The 17,070-nt window shown below is 39.9% G+C and overlaps 1 protein-coding gene across 6 annotated transcripts; it reads right to left on the reverse strand.

Moving 5' to 3' along the window:
- Window positions 1-5,699: 5,699 nt before the first annotated feature.
- Window positions 5,700-15,341, reverse strand: LOC103700765 (DNA-directed RNA polymerase II protein). 6 transcript variants are annotated; one of them, XM_088708875.2, is made up of 12 exons: window positions 14,999-15,341; window positions 14,772-14,859; window positions 13,561-13,688; window positions 13,387-13,460; window positions 13,194-13,265; window positions 11,924-12,001; window positions 9,210-9,346; window positions 8,827-8,899; window positions 8,368-8,429; window positions 7,896-8,276; window positions 6,302-6,401; window positions 5,700-6,213 (listed from the first exon to the last, which is right to left on the reverse strand). In XM_088708875.2, exons 2-12 carry the CDS (start codon window positions 14,789-14,791, stop codon window positions 6,013-6,015), a joined length of 1,326 nt encoding a protein of 441 aa, XP_088565001.1. In that variant the 5' UTR covers window positions 14,792-14,859; window positions 14,999-15,341; the 3' UTR covers window positions 5,700-6,012. The 6 variants fall into 6 exon arrangements, 5 of the variants coding, with proteins under 5 accessions (XP_088565001.1, XP_008780862.2, XP_008780858.2 ...); XM_008782640.6 differs by having other exon boundaries at window positions 9,210-9,334; window positions 13,561-13,660; window positions 14,999-15,339; XM_008782636.6 differs by having other exon boundaries at window positions 13,561-13,660; window positions 14,999-15,339.
- Window positions 15,342-17,070: the final 1,729 nt, after the last annotated feature.

A 17,070-nucleotide genomic window follows, 5' to 3' on the forward strand; every position in this document is an offset into this window, starting at 1 on the left:
TTCGGAAGCCACGCTTCAGGGCTGAAAGAGCCACCTCCTGGCTCAGGTTCCGGACTTCCAGCGTAGCCTTGTTGAAGCGGGTAAGATAATCCCGCAAGCTTTCTCCCTCGTTTTGCCGGACATCAAAGAGGGAGTCGGAGACCAGTCGCCGCCGGCTACTGACGGCGAAATGGGTGATGAAGAGGCGAGTAAACTGGTCGAAGGACTGGATTGAGTTAGCCTCCAAGCCGGCGAACCACGCCCTTGCCGGACCACGGAGGGTCGCCGGGAAGGCCTTGCAGAGGAGAGGATCTGATGCTCCGTGGAGGAGCATAAGGGTCCTGAAACTCTCGACGTGATCCCGCGGGTCCGCCGCCCCGTCATAGAGCTCGATCGCCGGCATTTTAAACCCCGGCGGATTCGGGGTCCGCAGGATCCTCGAGGCAAGCGCCGGCTGGGAGGAGATCTCCAAGTCGGCGAAGGGATCTTTGGAGTGGCCCTTCAGGACCTGGAGTTGTCGGTGGAGATCGTCCACCCGCCGGTCCAGGGAGCGCGACCGATGGGTGGGAGACAAGGAGCACCGAGAGGGGGACCGACTGGAGCGCGGGTTCCTTGAGGACTGGGGGGTCTGGAAACGCGCCCGGGCCCGCCTCTCGTACCCCGCGCAACTCCGATGGGAAGGTCCCGGCAGAATGGACCGTGCTCGAGAATCTTCCTCGCGCCGGCGCTCCTCTCCATGGGAGAGGAAGGAGCGCGGGTTGAGGAGGACAGGTGAGCGCTCAGGGAGCAGCGGCTCCTGGGCCCGCTGCGGCGCCCGAGACATCACACCCTGCAGGTTCTGCACTGCCTCCGCGAGGGTGCGAACCTGCTGGGCTAACTGGTCGAACTGAGCGGCTTCGACCATCTGAATGGGAGGTGGAGCGGTGGAGTGTTGCTGAGAATGTGTTGGAGACGCAGCGGCCTCCCGGCCGGAGGCGCGAGAGGCCCCGCGACCGAAGGCATTGGAAGCTCCACGACCACCTCGCCGTGCCATTACGATCGCTCTGAGATTCGGTTCCCTTCCTCTAGCGCCAACTGTTGCTGGTGGTCCAAACCGAGAACGATTGGCACAGCGGTGTGAACGGGGTTCCGTTTGAGTTGCCTTGGTTGGTGTTGATTGCGCTCCACCTTCCACCGGGAAACCTGCAAGCAAGCCTCGCACCACTACTGGGGTAGCGGGGGCCCTCCGACGATCAAGTCAGAGGAGATTGGAGGATAAGGAGAGATAATAGTAGCAAGTAAGAGAATGCTCTGGAAGTTCTTGCTTACCCCCCCTCCTCCCCCCAGCCGCATATATACCAGGCTGGGGGGTCTTTCAGGGGGGTTCGTCATCGTGGGGCACGATGGAGCTGCCACTGACACGGCCGTTACAGGGCGTCGTGGGGCAGCGCTGGTACGGCCATGACAGGGCGTAGTGGAGCTCCGCCTTGTACGGCTGTTACAGGGGATCGTGGAGCAGCGCCAGATACAACCGTTGCAGGGAGTAGTGGAGCAGGAGGCTGCGGCGTGCCTCTGGGGAATAGCCTGTCGTTATCGAGAGATGTCCGACTTGGGGTCGGGCTGCGAAGACGAAGATGTCCGACTCGGGGTCGGATTGCTGGATCAAGGGGCAGCCGACTCGGGGTCGGGCTGCGGAGCCGAAGATGTCCGACTCGGGGTCGGATTGCTGGATCAAGGGGCTGCCGACTCGGGGTCGGGCTGCGGAGCCGAAGATGTCCGACTCGGGGTCGGATTGCTGGATCAAGGGGCTGCCGTAGTCTTCCTGGGCGCGCGTGCCGGTCACGTGGGGCATGGTGGCTGAGTTCCCCCGTAACAGATTTGTAAGTGATTAGAGATGAAAGAAAAAAAATTCTTTCAATCCGCTCAACTTGGCCTCTCAAAGAAAATCCTAGTAAATAAACAAGTTAATATGTGTAATATTGTAATTATGAAAGTTTCAAATAGTAGTAAAAAGTTGATCAAATGAGCAAACTAATAAAGTATATTTAGAAATATAACAAAATATAAAAATATATGAATAAAATAAAATTAAATAAAAATATAGCTCCTTTTTCAGGCGAACTTAGACATGACTAATTCAAGTGTAATGCTAATTCTTACAACTTAGAGTCTTGTTTGAAGCAACATAGCTCGACTAACCTAACTTGACCTCACCAAATTTATGTTTACAACTCAAATTTTAGACTATATTAGCTTGCCTTATCCTCAGAAGGTCTAAGGTTAAAGTTCTTTAAAAAAAAACTAATGTATAATCAAAAATAATTATTATTTTATTTAAGAGAAGCAAAAAAAACACTTTTTTAGAGAAAATTATGGTACATTCCTTCTATATCTAATCATATGGGATATATGGATTTGCACAACTGAACTCTCCGATTCTTCAGTGAGATTAGTAATATGTTCATGGTATATCTAATCCCACTCCATAACCTTAATAGATACAATCAATTAATCACATAGCTATCAAAATTCTTATAAAGCTGATAAGGAGCCATTAACATGAATTCTTCGCTCGTGCTCTTCCATGTCTTGCTCATATTCCTCAAAACCACATTATTATCCAAATTTTCAATTTTTAAGTTGTTGCTTCTTTACATGGCTAGTAATGTCAGAGAATGAATGTCAACATGAATGCCAAATCAGATAGCTACTCTAATCACCAGTCACATATTTCTAAAATGATTTACAAATTATAACTAATTTTTAACTCATAGTAGTTGTTATTAGTTGACTTGATATCCAAACTAATGATTTTATTCACTCTTAAAATAACTCAAATGGCCTGGCAATCTTTTTAAAAAACACTTATACAGAAAATGCTTCAAAGTGATGGTAATGTAATTTTGAAAAGTTCACTGGTCCTTAATTGCTGATTTGGCAACTTTATAATTAACTAGCACATGGTGTTTGGCAACAAATCCTATGAGTTGCACCAATGCCGTCTTGCTGCATGGAGAATTATTCATTTGCATTTGGCGAGAGACCCATAACATTGCTCTACATATGATAACAGTTTGGCTTTGTCTCCATGAACGATGGAGGATACCTAACTTCAGATATAGTAGGCATTGTGTAATTTTATTTCAAAAAAGCTTCTACCATTGATGTCTGGGTGGTATAGTTGATTATTATCGATGACCAAATTTCAACCCAAGATCATTGCTCTTGAATGATCTTGGATATCCGTCCTTAATGATGGATATTCTAACACCGGGTTGGATGGTGATTTGAGAAGTGGAGATGATTTAAGATCACTACTACATAAGATCACCATGGTACAACCAAATGTGGTAATCTCATCATCTCCATCCATAACATCCTTGAGCTTAGACTGATCACCTCAAACCAAACATTCTTTCTTAAGTGATTATAGCGTGGAGGATGTTGATGGTGAGGGCACAGACCGATGCCCAGCACTCCTTCCACCTAAGCATGCTCGGCAGCTAAAGATATTAGAACTCATGTAATTCAATCCTTCATGTCAACATCATATCGTGCTCAGCAACTTAAGAGATGCATGTGGTAGGGGCTTGCGCCATATGTTTACATGGGCACTTTACTTCTGGCAATAGTTAATCTCCCTTATATGTCGCTTAATTTAAGCTCCACTTTATGTATAATTTCTACTTTTTGGCATTTTGAAAGGATGACATGCAGTAGCTCTGCCATACCGCATATTTCATGCTTCAATCATGGAATGCTACTTTTTGAGTAGAGCATACCTGAAGTCATGATTGCATCAAGGAAGCGTACACTTGTTCAAGTAGAAATGGATTTGGAACTATTTTATAGGAATTGGGGAGCATTCTCTGATTTTCTTGTCCCTTGGGTTGGAATTGGATCCGAAAAGGTGATGACTCGAGGCCCATTTACTTCGAGTTGGGTTTGGGTCTGAACCGAAAGGATTTGGATTCAGGGCTTAGTCCAAAAAATTTGAGCCCGACTCAAGCCAGACCTGGCCAGACTCGAACCCTAACTGACCATATAACCTCCACCGCCCCAGACGAACACTCCATATCACCTCCTTGTACCCTCTCTCTCTCACACTCACTTTCCTTGTACCCTCTCTCTCCTCCTACTGCCCATCCCACTCCCATTCAGCCTCTCTCTCTCTCTCTCTCTTCTCTCGGACTCACCCTGGACCCTTTCCCTCCTCCCGGTGCCGATCCCACTCTCATGCCGCTTCTCTCTCCGACTCTTCCCCTTCCCTGGGCCGGGCCTTGGACTGAAAAGTTTTCAACAACCCAGGCCCGAGCCCAATTGGGCCAGCCCGATAACATCCTGTCCAATCCGGCCCGAACCCTATCCCGAATTTACCCATTTGTGCCAAAAAAGGGTTAGACCGTGCTTTTCTATATATACCCAGTTCTTGAGCTTAGCATCGGGCTTTTGAAACAGGGCTCATTTTGGCCTAGTCGGAACTTCAGCTAGGTCTCCCTACCCATGTTTTTTGTACTTTAAGCAGACATAGGGTGGGTGTTGCACGCAGCCAAAGATTTACCATGACCTATGATTGCTTTGAGATCAGGCAATTTGGTTATGAATCCAACTACCAAAAGAATTAGAATAAGACAGAGGCGACATTCTTAGCAAGGAAACATGCTTCACCATTAGCATGTATAATCTGTGTCTACATTCGGCTTCCTTCACCTGAGGATTAATTAGAATCCTTTGCCGCACTTCTGATTCTGAGAAATGTAGATACCCTTATCCTTTTTTTGTGAGAGAGGGCGGGGAAACTACTTGGTGGTATATGGCATCCACCCATTCACAAATGCAAAGAATACTTTCAAAGGACATGGTAGGCAATGCTAATCCAAAAGCAAAAGGTCAGAAAATAAATTGGGCCGTGTCAACCCAATGGGTAAAGGCCTGCTTTTGGTCTCTAAGTTGGGCCTTTTTCGAACTCAGACTCAGGCCAGACCGATGACATACTCGAGCCCAGCCAAAAAAACAAATGAGCCCAAAGCTAGTCTATAGTCTAAATTCCTTCGGACGAAGCCATCAACCCAGCCCGAGCCTATTTCCTGCCTTATCAATATGCGTCGGTGGTGTCCACGACGAAGGATCGTTGCTACTACAGCATAACTACTAGTCCTTTGCGAGGTGGTTGTGTTAAGAGCTCTACCCAGGCTAGCGAAGAACCTAAAACTTTCGTTCCCATGACATTTTTAAGGCCAAATTTCATTGGAGTGCAGCTGTTGATTAAAAAGGGCGGTTTGAGGCATAAGGCTCTCGACATTGCAAAATCTGGAAAAAAGGCTGGTATATAATTTTATCCTAGGATACAGGATCCAAAAAAGCTATTTCCATATTTAGTCCAGATCACACTGCATCAACCTTACCATTGTATCGAAGCTCATCGTCTAGGGCAGCAGTTGATCACATGGCCATTCCAGCATTAAAAAAGAGAGCCGATCCACATAGGAAACTGTCTTGGATGAGAGGTTCTGCATGAAGAAATAGTCGCTGTGGGTGTAAATTCTCCTTCTCTTGGGCAGCTAGAGGCTTGCTGATTGTTTCACATACCATCAAATTAAGACACCTTACCTCTTACCACGTTACCCAACAATACCAGATTCTGATGTCAAAAGAGCCCTCCTTGAATGGTATGGGCATTTTACCAGCCACAAAAGTTGCTAAATTCCCTATTTTATCAATGTGCCGGTGGAGCACTGAATGCAAAAAATGGTAGATGTACCAAGGAATTGTCCTACAGAGCAATTATCCACATCATCTTAAGACTTTGTGTTTACATGGCCCAGTTAGCATAATGGAAGTTAATTGCCATTACCCTAATCACTGAACAACAAGAAATGAGCCCTCTTCCCAGCTAAAAAATAATTTGTTGGATAAAATCAGGAGCTATACATTCTGTGCTATAAAACCACCAAGGGAAAGTCTTCTGGAGCCAGAAAAACTGGATAGAGATCAGTTATGGACATCAAAGTTACATAGCAGCAGTGGTATTGTGAAAGAGCAGCTGGTGCCTTGCTATTTCTTTTTAGCATCTATGAACATGGCCCGCGTCCAGTGTTCAATATCTTCAACCTGTGATGGTGGAGGCGGAAGGGGAGGGTGCTCCACTATATCCCAACCTTCCACAAGGCTTTCAGACCTTCCTAACTCAGTCATCTCAGCCGAGTAAAGAAAACTAGCAGCAGAGTTTGATAGGTGGTTATCACGAGCATTTGGCTGATTGACACATTAAATTCATTAAACATGAGACAGTGAAGACATGAAAGGGGAAAAATAAAAGATAAGATATCCAGCTACGGCTCACCATTATTGCTGTGTGTGTACTCTCCACTAAACTACTTGATGAAACCCCTGCATTTACATTCCATACTGATCTGTTCAGCTGCTGAGCTTGCTTATCAGATCTGTAAATCAGAAAGGAGAAACATCATCACTAAATGCAGCATTGATTCCTGAAAATTATGAATATGAATAAGAAATTATGCCCGGATGAACTAATCATAATTTTTAACTGTTACAGTAGTTGTTCCGATTCTTTTACATGTGATTTCTTAGGCTCCTCTTGCATGCTCACTGTCTTGTCAACTACATGATGAGAGTAGTCATGTCAGACGAAGCATTCAGTTTTCTTTGCATGCATGCATGAATGCATATAGATATATAGATTCTTTTTTTTTCCCTTCAGGGAAATATGCTAACTGCAGCAAGTATGGAATTGTCCACAATGACTGCAAAACCTTCCGATATCATCTGAATGCACAGACACGACATGCACGAGTATTGGCACGTGACATGCATGGGACTTTCAAAGGGGGGTAGAGAGAGAAAGAGAGAGAGAGAGAAGAAAAGGTGGGGGGTTGAATTCGGGGGTGGGGACTCCCACACTTCCACCATGTAGAGGCTTCACTTTTGTGGAGTCCAGCTCCTTTACAAGCACTGGACAATAAGGCCCAAAATCCAGTATTTGCATCCATGCTATCACTTTAAAAAAAAAAGAGGCAATGCTGAACTAACATCAACACTCACAAACCACCATAAAAAATCAGGGTTCAACACCTACACTTTTGCTTACAGGGGTACCCACCGCCCAGGCACACTAGTCCTCCCTCTAAACAGGCAATAACCCTGATTTTTCATAGTTGTTTGTGAGGGTTGATGTTAGCTTAGCATTTTTTAGTAAGAAACCATCACCTTTCACTTCTTACTTCTTTCTCATGAAAACATCTTATAATAGATTAATGTTCAAGTTGTTAATTACGGTAACAGCATAAATGAGGACAAGATGGTTCAATCAAAATACTATTGAAATTTCAAGATTTGCTAAAGATGTTCTTGTGAAGGGTTAACCTTTCACTTCTAACTTCTTTCTCATAAAAACATCTTATAATAGATTAATGTTCAAGTTGTTAATTATGGAAGCAGCATAAATGAGGATAAGATAGTTTGATCAATATACTATTGAAATTTCAAGATTTGCTAAAGAGTGAATCTATTAGAAGCAGGACCTGATTTTATTGCCCCCTATTTTCAGTTGAATTTTTGATATAACCTTTCACAAGTACATCTTTTTTAGAGCAACCTACATCCTTCTTATAATTAAGCACACAATATACTATACATGCCTCTGAACTATTAATCCAACTATCTGACCACTCCCAAGAAAAATATTTGTCAATGTGCCATATCATAAAGCAATGGCAACACAGATTTATCAATGAGTTCCAAAAGAATCAACAAATCAGGGACTTATAATTAAAATAGCAAGTTTACATACTTCAACTGAGTAATGAAAAGCTATACTGACTAGAATAGGTATAACAGTTGACTGAAAACTAAAATGATAATCTGGAAACAATAAGTGCAAATATTCATCTAGAAAAACATGACTAAAGTTGTACCTTGAGCATGCCATCTTCAACGAGAAAAAGGATCGAAGTTCCTTTGAAGAAGATAAAGTGGCTAACAATTTTGCAAATGCTTCAAAAGTGGAAGTTTCAGAAGGTACATCCAAGCATAAGGAATTGTAGCAATAAGCTGTAATGCATGCCACACTTTTTTTGAGTAGCGATATGCCTTTCTGCAGGTCCTTGTGAGTTTCGACAGAATGTGGAGAAGCAGAAGAATAATTAAAGCTGCTACTTCTATAAGTATCTAAGTAAGGCCTCCCTTCTGACTCCACGGAAGCAACACCAAAATTGCTGGAGCTTCTGTCAGACCATGAATTTTCATCACCAGAGGAGCAGAAGTTCTGTCTTGGAATAAAAAGTGGATACTCCTTGCTGCACAAGAGGCCTATAATCATCATGCAATGTAAACCATGATTTTTAATTTCTTTTTGAAAAGAAAAAAAATCCTTTCCCAATATAGCACCTTTGTGAAGACGGACGTGCATCCCAATATGAATCTCTCTGCCATATGCGTGAACAAGATCCCTGAAGTAAAAAGGCAACAACAAGAGTGAAAATATCAGAACAAAACACTAGGAAAAGAAGAAGCTGGCATGAAAGCACATGGTGGAAACATAGAGCAATACTGAGGTAACCAAATGATTGCATTCCCCAAGTAAGATGCAATGCTCTTGTGGGATAAATAACACAGGTATAATAAGCATAGATTTCTGCCATTTATCTGATATATCTGTATACATATGCATCAACATGTGTGCATGCATTTGTAAATCATACATACATATGTAGATGGAAAGTTTGTTTTCTGATAGAATTCATACAAGCATGTGAATGATTATTAAGGTATTGATGCCTAGTTTATGAAATAAAAGCTCTAGTATTGCTTATGGTATTCTTATGCAACTTATCCATCATAGCTTACCGCAAAACCACAATTATGAAGGGCTGGAGCAGCCAAGTTTGGGACAACAAGATTTAAAAGTTGGACCATGTACCTGTCATACAACCAGAGACAAGAATTTTACAGTTAATTGTATTAAAAAATCTGAATGATGCATCAGCACTTGTTCTACGACATACCATTCTTTAAAAGAAGTGAATCTCAAACACAGAGAGAACAAAAAAAAAAGAAACGAAATAGTAAATCTCAATTTAAATATCCAGTATCATGAATCTCATACAGACAAATTTTCTCAAATGTATAGACACTTTGTAGATCTAACTGTGTCATTGTCTGGGAAATTAGCAAGCCCAAAAATTGAGGCACCCAAAAATAGTTGAGTTCTAACAGTAAGAAGAATTCACCCCAGAGAGGCTGCAAGCTCTTCAGATGAAACGGAATGCGGATCAAGTCCTCTAGGTAAGCGTGCATTGCATATTTGATCATATGGACCACTGGACCCATCCTTTCTTTCACCATCTAGATTGACCTGGGAAATCAACTACAAAAGCATTATCTGAAACTATCCAAGAACATCATCCAAATTATTTAATAAAAATCTTAATGGATCAAACAAACTTTTACTAAAGAAGTTACGCGACAGAAAATGACAAGGCTCATCAAATTTTACATGCATCTCCTGATGTAGGACAAACAAGGGAAAAGGCCTTGTTAGGGTTTAGGATAGCGATATACCTGTTGCTGGAATTTCAGGTTAAGACCTAAGTTTTCAATAAACTGAACTAAAAGAGTAATGTTCTTGAGTACAATCTAATCTACAGTTTAGGATTCTAGTGTTTAAATTGGATTTTAAGGGTTTATGCAATCAATTGAAATCAAATGCTTGCAGGAATTTCCAGGAAAAAAAATCTGAGATGCATGTGATATGAAAGATCTGTGGGAAATAAAATGGTGTTTTTGAAGAAAGGTAGATTACAAGTAGAAAAAAAACGAAAAGAAGAGAAAGAAAAAAGGCTAAAAGGGCGAAGGTTGACACTAGACTCACTCCAGGACCTAGGAATCACACCTAGGGTTGGTATTTTCACACCTCTATTGTGGAATCACACCACAAGAGAGAACCAAAGGATCATCCCTTTCTTCATTAATCAATCATCCAACTCTGTTATATAAAACATTAAGACCCCAAGTTATAGCAAAATAAACCCTAATAGGATTTTTTGCCTCCCTAAAATAAGGCCGAAACTTGGGCATCTTGACAAACCAACACCACCTCAATATCCTCCAACCCAAACCCAGACAAACCTAGGCTCAGATTGGGATTTCTCTAAGCCAATCCAACCCAACCCCATTTTAAGCAAAAAATTCACATTGGGTCAGGCTAATCGGGGTCAAGATGAGTTGTGCGATGTTAATTAGGTTAGATCCAATTGACTAGGAATTCTAAAAAGTTTGGGATGGTTTTGTTAGACTAATATTTGTTGGATCGAGGCCCCAACCATTTATCAATTTTATTGGTACACTTACGTAATTTAACAAGATGAAAGGTATGACAATAAAAATATATAAATAATTATATGAAATTTAAAATATGGATTATTTATTTATTTATATATTGGGTTGGGTTAGCTTGGGTTGGCTGGGTCAGGATCAAGTTGGGTTGAATATCAACCCTGACACCACCCTACATGAGGCCGGGTTGGGATATTTGTGCCCAAGCCTCAACCTAATACTACCAATGAACAGGTTGGGAAAGTGGATTTGGGTTGAACTCAACCCAAGTTGCACCCCCATGCTAAAATATCCTCATAACATGTGGTTACTATTATAGATACTATAGCATGAACAATACTGCAGGAATAGTGCCATGACCAAAAATTAGACCTATCATGATGTTAAATAATAAGTAATAAACTTAGCCCTTGCTTCAGAATAACCTACAAATAACTTAAAAAAACAAAAACTGCAGAAAATTGACTACTAAAATTAAGTCTTAAGAAATCACGTCTTTCTACCCTTCGTCGTGACAATATTTTGGATATCCATCATTCACCATATTTATCATTCGTTTCTACTAAGCAAGAACTCATCTCGAGTTATATTACAACAAAGACAAAACTACACTGATTAATCCTCTGATTGATTGTTTACTGGTGCTGGATACCCCATAGTATTTCTATAACCCTCTTCCAGATTTGAACAACATATGACGGGCAATCTTCTTGACTCGCTGCTGGAACAGATTATGCATGTCAAATCAATTGAAGACAATTGTGTGTTGGAAGATTCCCATCAAACGAATCTGTGCCTGTAAACAATTCTTTAGAAGCAACATTAGAAACTTGATTATCCTCATAATTATCATAGAACTCTTCTTGAATGACAACTTCCTCAAGCTGTAATAGAACTGGTGATGTGTTTAATGGAATAGAATGAAAGTTCCCTGCTGGATTTACACATCAAGATCATGATGCGGCAGTTAAACAAATACATGCAGCAAAGGCTGGAAAACAACTTCAGCTAGCAAAGACTTATTTGCAAAGGGTTTAAGCATCATCCATTTTGGCATCCATGTGACACATAATATGCTTTAATCTGATTGCACTTGTTTAGGACTGTCAGGGCAGTCTTTCAACACCAAAAAAGTAACTTTGGCAGCTTATGTTTGTCCAAAAGATGTAACCAGACATCGTGGAGTTGTGTCCTGGTGAAAATAGATGCATTGTTCTGATCTTTTTGCAGGCTAATGCTGCTGATCTTAATTTCTGCACGTCTTTAGGTTGTTTACACCTGATACCATGTCACCTTTTGCTTCATCTATGAAAATCAAAGTTCATATGCAATGCATAACTTGTCTGCAAAAAGATAGCATTATGCAATATGATAAAACTAGCAAGGACTACTTCAGCCATGGATTCTTTAGATGAGACATATTAATTCTGTAATTTAAAACATCATGCTACAACTAGCATACACATGACCGGCAGATCTTGCACAAGTAGTTGGATTGGGTTTCTGGATCTCTTTTCACAATGATTCTTAACAGGATTAGCTAATGAACCCCATATGCATGGTATGTGTAAAGCCAAGAAATTGCATCAAAGATATAGATGGCACTTACTCGACGCACTGGGAACAGTTTGCATATCTGCTTTATAACTATTGACTGTTTGTGAAGACGTTCAGAGGTGATAGCCATCTGCAATAAACACAATAGCATGACAATCACTGAATGAAAGAGAACGAAGGTCAAAATATTTTAAGGAGAAAAACAATAGAGAAAGAAGAAACCAGGCAGAGAAAAAAAAAAGAATTGCAAAAAAAAATTTTCTCTTGCATTAAGGGAATGCACCCCTATTCTAAGGCCTGCATGATGACAGTTCAGCTAATAAATTAACCACTCTGCCACTTCTCATGGCCAAACTGAATGGAACATCTAGCTTATTGTCCATTCCTCCAATTAGGTCATCTGCTAGTGATCCGTCATCTACAAGTTGACATTGACAATTTGCCATAATCCTATCAGCTCATTCGCTATTTTGATTTCTGAGCAACAGCATATCTTATCTAGATGAAGGACATCCAATCATTCTTCCAGGAATTGATACAATCATATTTGTGGTTGATTCTTTTCTGGTTATATAAGATGGTGAGAGTTGCTAAGAAATTCTGAACTGTTTAGTCAGGATTTTGTTCATATGATGGTGAAGTAGTTGCTTATTAGAGACATTACATTAGGGCATACTGCATGGGGCTGCAATGTTCTTAAGAAACTCCTAGAACTTCCCAAGGAACAAGCTGAATGGACACATCCAGCTACTTGACCAGTCATACGCATCAGATCCTTTTAACTGTAGGAGGCATTTGAAGAACCAGATAGAATAATCCAACCATTTTGCTTTTAGCCTCCAAAACAAATGTTAAAACATTAATAAACTTCAATGCATTCTTTTGTCCTAATTTTCATCTTCTAGGTGCTATCCAAGTAGTTTTGAATAAGATTAGGTAAACAATAAGAAGAGGAAGAGGAACAGATCCAAGAACATGGATAGAAGCCATTGTTAAACAAGATTATGTTGTCCCCTTGGGAGTGCCCAAGGATCATAATGCCCCTAGAGAGAAGCCAAGTGCAATATGATTTTTTGCTTAGATATGATTCCAAAGCAGATTATTAAGTTACATAACAAAGGCCTGTATAACCCAATTAAGCTCATAATATCATAAAACCATGAAAACAAAATAAGCCTCAATATCAGTTAACCAAATAACTTAAACAAAAAAGAATAATTTGAAAAAGAAACAAAACTCAGAATACATAATTGAAACATGCACCTAGATTGCTATGAACTATACTAGGTATCTAAAAATTATTGCTGAAAAAGAAAAATTACATGGCCCAAATTCTGGGTGTAGATGAGATTGGTGTAGAACTTCTCCAACAACTCCACATGGTTCTTTTGTAACTGAAAGCATGAAAATAATGAATAGTTAACAAAATATTGGCATGCATGTGCAAAATACAGTATATTTACAATAGCAAAATTAAATTATGACAAAACCACAGCAAATGAGAAATTGTACTACCATTGCAAAAGCTGAATCTAACAACCCATATCTTAAGTTTAGATCATTTGATTGTTCCTCAACCTTAGCCTTCTCTGGAAAAGAATAAGAATTGTCAACATATATTTAGAAAATGATAATGTCACGCTATATGATGCCTGATCTTGCACATGCATTACATCTGAAGCGGCCAACCTTGTGAGAGTTGTTTCTTCAGGTGATTTAGTCGCTCCCTCAACTTCTTGAGTTTCTCATTTTGGCTTAATCTCCAATTAAATTGATCATCTGCTTTCCTCTGCCCGCAATAAAAATCAACAATAAAACTAATGAAGAAAAAGAAAACAGAAAAACAATAAAAAAGAATTCCAAAATTTTTCATAAAAGAAAAGCCAAAGGACCACATCTGTCTCCACATAAATTCTAATACCACTAAGAGGCTTCATAGTCAATCATGCATTTTAAAATTTCATCCTCTTGCTTGATGTACTACCATATTGTCTAAAATGTGTAATGCATATTATCATGTGTCAACAGCCAATGGAGAATTTTTTTAAGCAACCTATAATTGATCTTCTGGCAAATTTAAAAATTTTACACAGGGAAAATGCATGCAGGTTAAGCATAGAAGAAGAAATGTAAGAATGGGATTTATATGAAACAAATTTCAAAATGAATAGAGAACTATAAGGAAAAAATGATTGATGTATTTAAAAGTTAATATTCTAGGTAATGCAGAAATGATATAAAATTGTCTACAAAACAATGTAAAATGCAACAGATAAAACTCATAGGTAATTAATATCAAGGACTATGTTTTGCTCAATATGATATCATTAAATTTGACAAACTGAAGTAATATTATGAGTCCTTCATGACAAATCTGGACAAATGTAGCAATACGGGAGTAGATAAACGACTCATCCAAAACCAACTCCAAATAGTTCATAATAGTTCATGGATGCTTGTTACTTGTTGCTATGGTTGGGTGATGATCAAATGGGAAGCACCAGAATGGCTCGTAACTTATGGGGCTCACTAAAAAGTCACTTTCTAACTAGTATCTTGTTCCAGTGGCTTTCTTGGATACTCTATTTCAAATCAAGCTCATGTAACTTGTCTGGATATCTGATTTCTTATTCATCTTCTTTCACTTAATTGAGTACCATTATCAATAAAAAATGCTAATCTACAGAAAATTAAATAGTTAACCAACCGTGAACATTACAATGCTCAATGCAAACCAGAAGATATCCTATTCTATGGCAACCAGTTGGACAGCACCTAACACGATGAAATTCGATTTAATTGCAAACCAGGTAGAATACATGATGATAATTGAAAACCAATAAATTATGCCCAAAATAACGAAATAACAAATCTCATTGATGGTAGGCATGCAAACTAACCTTTTCCACCAGCTTTTCATCCAATCTCAAATAAAGAGAATCCCTGGTGCTCCTCAACGATTTCAACGAATTGTAGTAATCACTTAACCTTCATATATGGATAAGGGGGAATCAATTATTGAGATCTCTTGATCCAAAGACCCACTTTTCATTAAATATACAAAAAGAATCGGCGATTTTTCTCTACATAATCCGGTCAAACCCAAACGATCGAGGAATCGGGTTACCTGTAATTGACGCAGGCAACACAGATGGAGGCGAGGTTGGAATTCTCGCAGATGGCGCAGCTGCTGCTGGACTTCCTCGCCATGGCCGACTTCTCCGCTTGGCTTCGCTTCTCTTCTCCTCCTCCTTGGAATCAGGAATACGGCGTCGCAGAGAAGGAGAAAGAGGCGGGCCTTTATAGCCTCGATCGTTCGAAAGGCAAAGGTTTTGTAAGCTAGGGTTAGGGTTTCGGATCGGGGAGGGAGTCGGAGGGAGCTCGGAGGAGAGAAAAGGGGAAGGGGGTGTTTTCCGTAGAGAGAGAGAGAGAGAGAAGAATGGAGAAGGATTCCAAACGCCTTCGGATTCTCACTCGGATGTTGGAGGACTGGCCGTAGAGTTGCGTGCGCACGTGAGGTACACGTGCGAAAAAGGCCAGGGTGTACTGTCGCACGTGTGCCACGGTGCCGGCTGGGAGTTTGGAGACGCAAAATTCGGGGACTCGAAGGAGCGAGAATTAGTTTTACGTTTTAAACGTTTTTACATCGTGATGGGTCTGATTAGCTTTCGTTATATTAACTTGGTTAACATTATGGCTTATTTTGATAAAATATAACAAGTGCAGTGCATATGCATGGATAACATTGGTTGTTGGTTTTCATCCTAGCTAGTTAATTTGTGTATTATCTAGGTAGAATTTAAATTTTTAATTTTGAACATGCACCTTTCCGAACTTTGTTTTATATTGTGTTCAAAGCCTGAGTTTGATTATTTTCTAGCTGCTAGAGTTGGGATTTAATATTAGAAGCATAGGCAACATACTTGATATAACAAAAATGTGGACATTATTTTACCTTTTTCATCATTTGATGAATTGAAACTATGCTTTAAAAATTTAAAATATTCATATCGGGATATATATTTTGTTTCTAAATAAAAATAATCGGAGAGCATAATCATTTGCTTGTTGCACCTCATTATAGTGGCTAATAATACCACTTGTAAATGTTAACATTTTATTGCAAAAAATACGGCTAAAAATTAATGATGCAATTGACGACTGTTACTCGCATAATGGGAGATATAATGAACACAAATGAAACACAAAAATTTGCATGATGGAACTTTGCATTATAAATATTGTTTTATATCAATATTTCATGGCATTTATTCTTTGATTAGTGGCATTTATTTTCTATTAGTAGCATTTGGCTATTTGCTTGGGATAACAATAGATGACCTATTCATTAAATTTCATCTTCCATATCTCGTATAATGGCTGTATAACTACTTTGTAATCACTATATGCAAATAAAAATTATAATATTTCGAAATAGCTAACAAAAAATAGAGAGGCTTATCATTAAATTTTATTTCCTATGTTCCGTATGGTGACCCAACATAACTATATTATCATTGCACTGAAATATGAATTTGAATCTTACTACAATTAATAATTTATAAAAATTTGTCATTGAACTTATTTTTCTATATTTTATATAGTGACTCTAAATGTTTTTGTGGTCAACATAAGGAAATACAAAATTTGAATATTATTATAAACAATAGATTATAGAAAGTTCTATCATCTAATTTTATTTTCCATGTTTCATATGGTGACACAAAATGGTTCTATAGTTATTTTATAAAAATGCAAAATTTAAAATGATAATATAATTAAGGAATAATAGGATAACCCACAATGGGAGATATAATCATTATTTTGAGAATTTTTAAATTTGAAGGGTGTCAAGTAAAACTGACAAAGTGAAGGAGGTACCTACCTACTGCGTTGATGCACACCAGACAACTAATAGGTGATAGGCGCAGTATTGATGTGGCTGAGGACTCGTGGGTAGATGCCCTCCTCTTGCAGCATTGGCTAACTTTGGCTAGTGTCGAGGCGGCGGAGGGCATGCGGGTCAGTAATCTCCTTGGCCCTGGGGGCTGCTTGGGATGAGTCTAGGCTAGTCTAGTTTTTTGGGGGGCATCTGACTGAGAGGGTCTATTCCCTCCCGTTACCTGAGTGTACAGGTTCGGACGTGCAGGTCTGGAGCACCTCTACCAGGACCAGCATCAGGGTGGGCAACCTCTTTCG

Source organism: Phoenix dactylifera, chromosome 12 (genome assembly GCF_051530095.1).
Source record: "Phoenix dactylifera cultivar Ajwa chromosome 12, Ajwa_hap1_PhDact_Kaust_v1.1, whole genome shotgun sequence".
In the NCBI taxonomy this organism is placed as follows: Eukaryota; Viridiplantae; Streptophyta; class Magnoliopsida; order Arecales; family Arecaceae; genus Phoenix; species Phoenix dactylifera.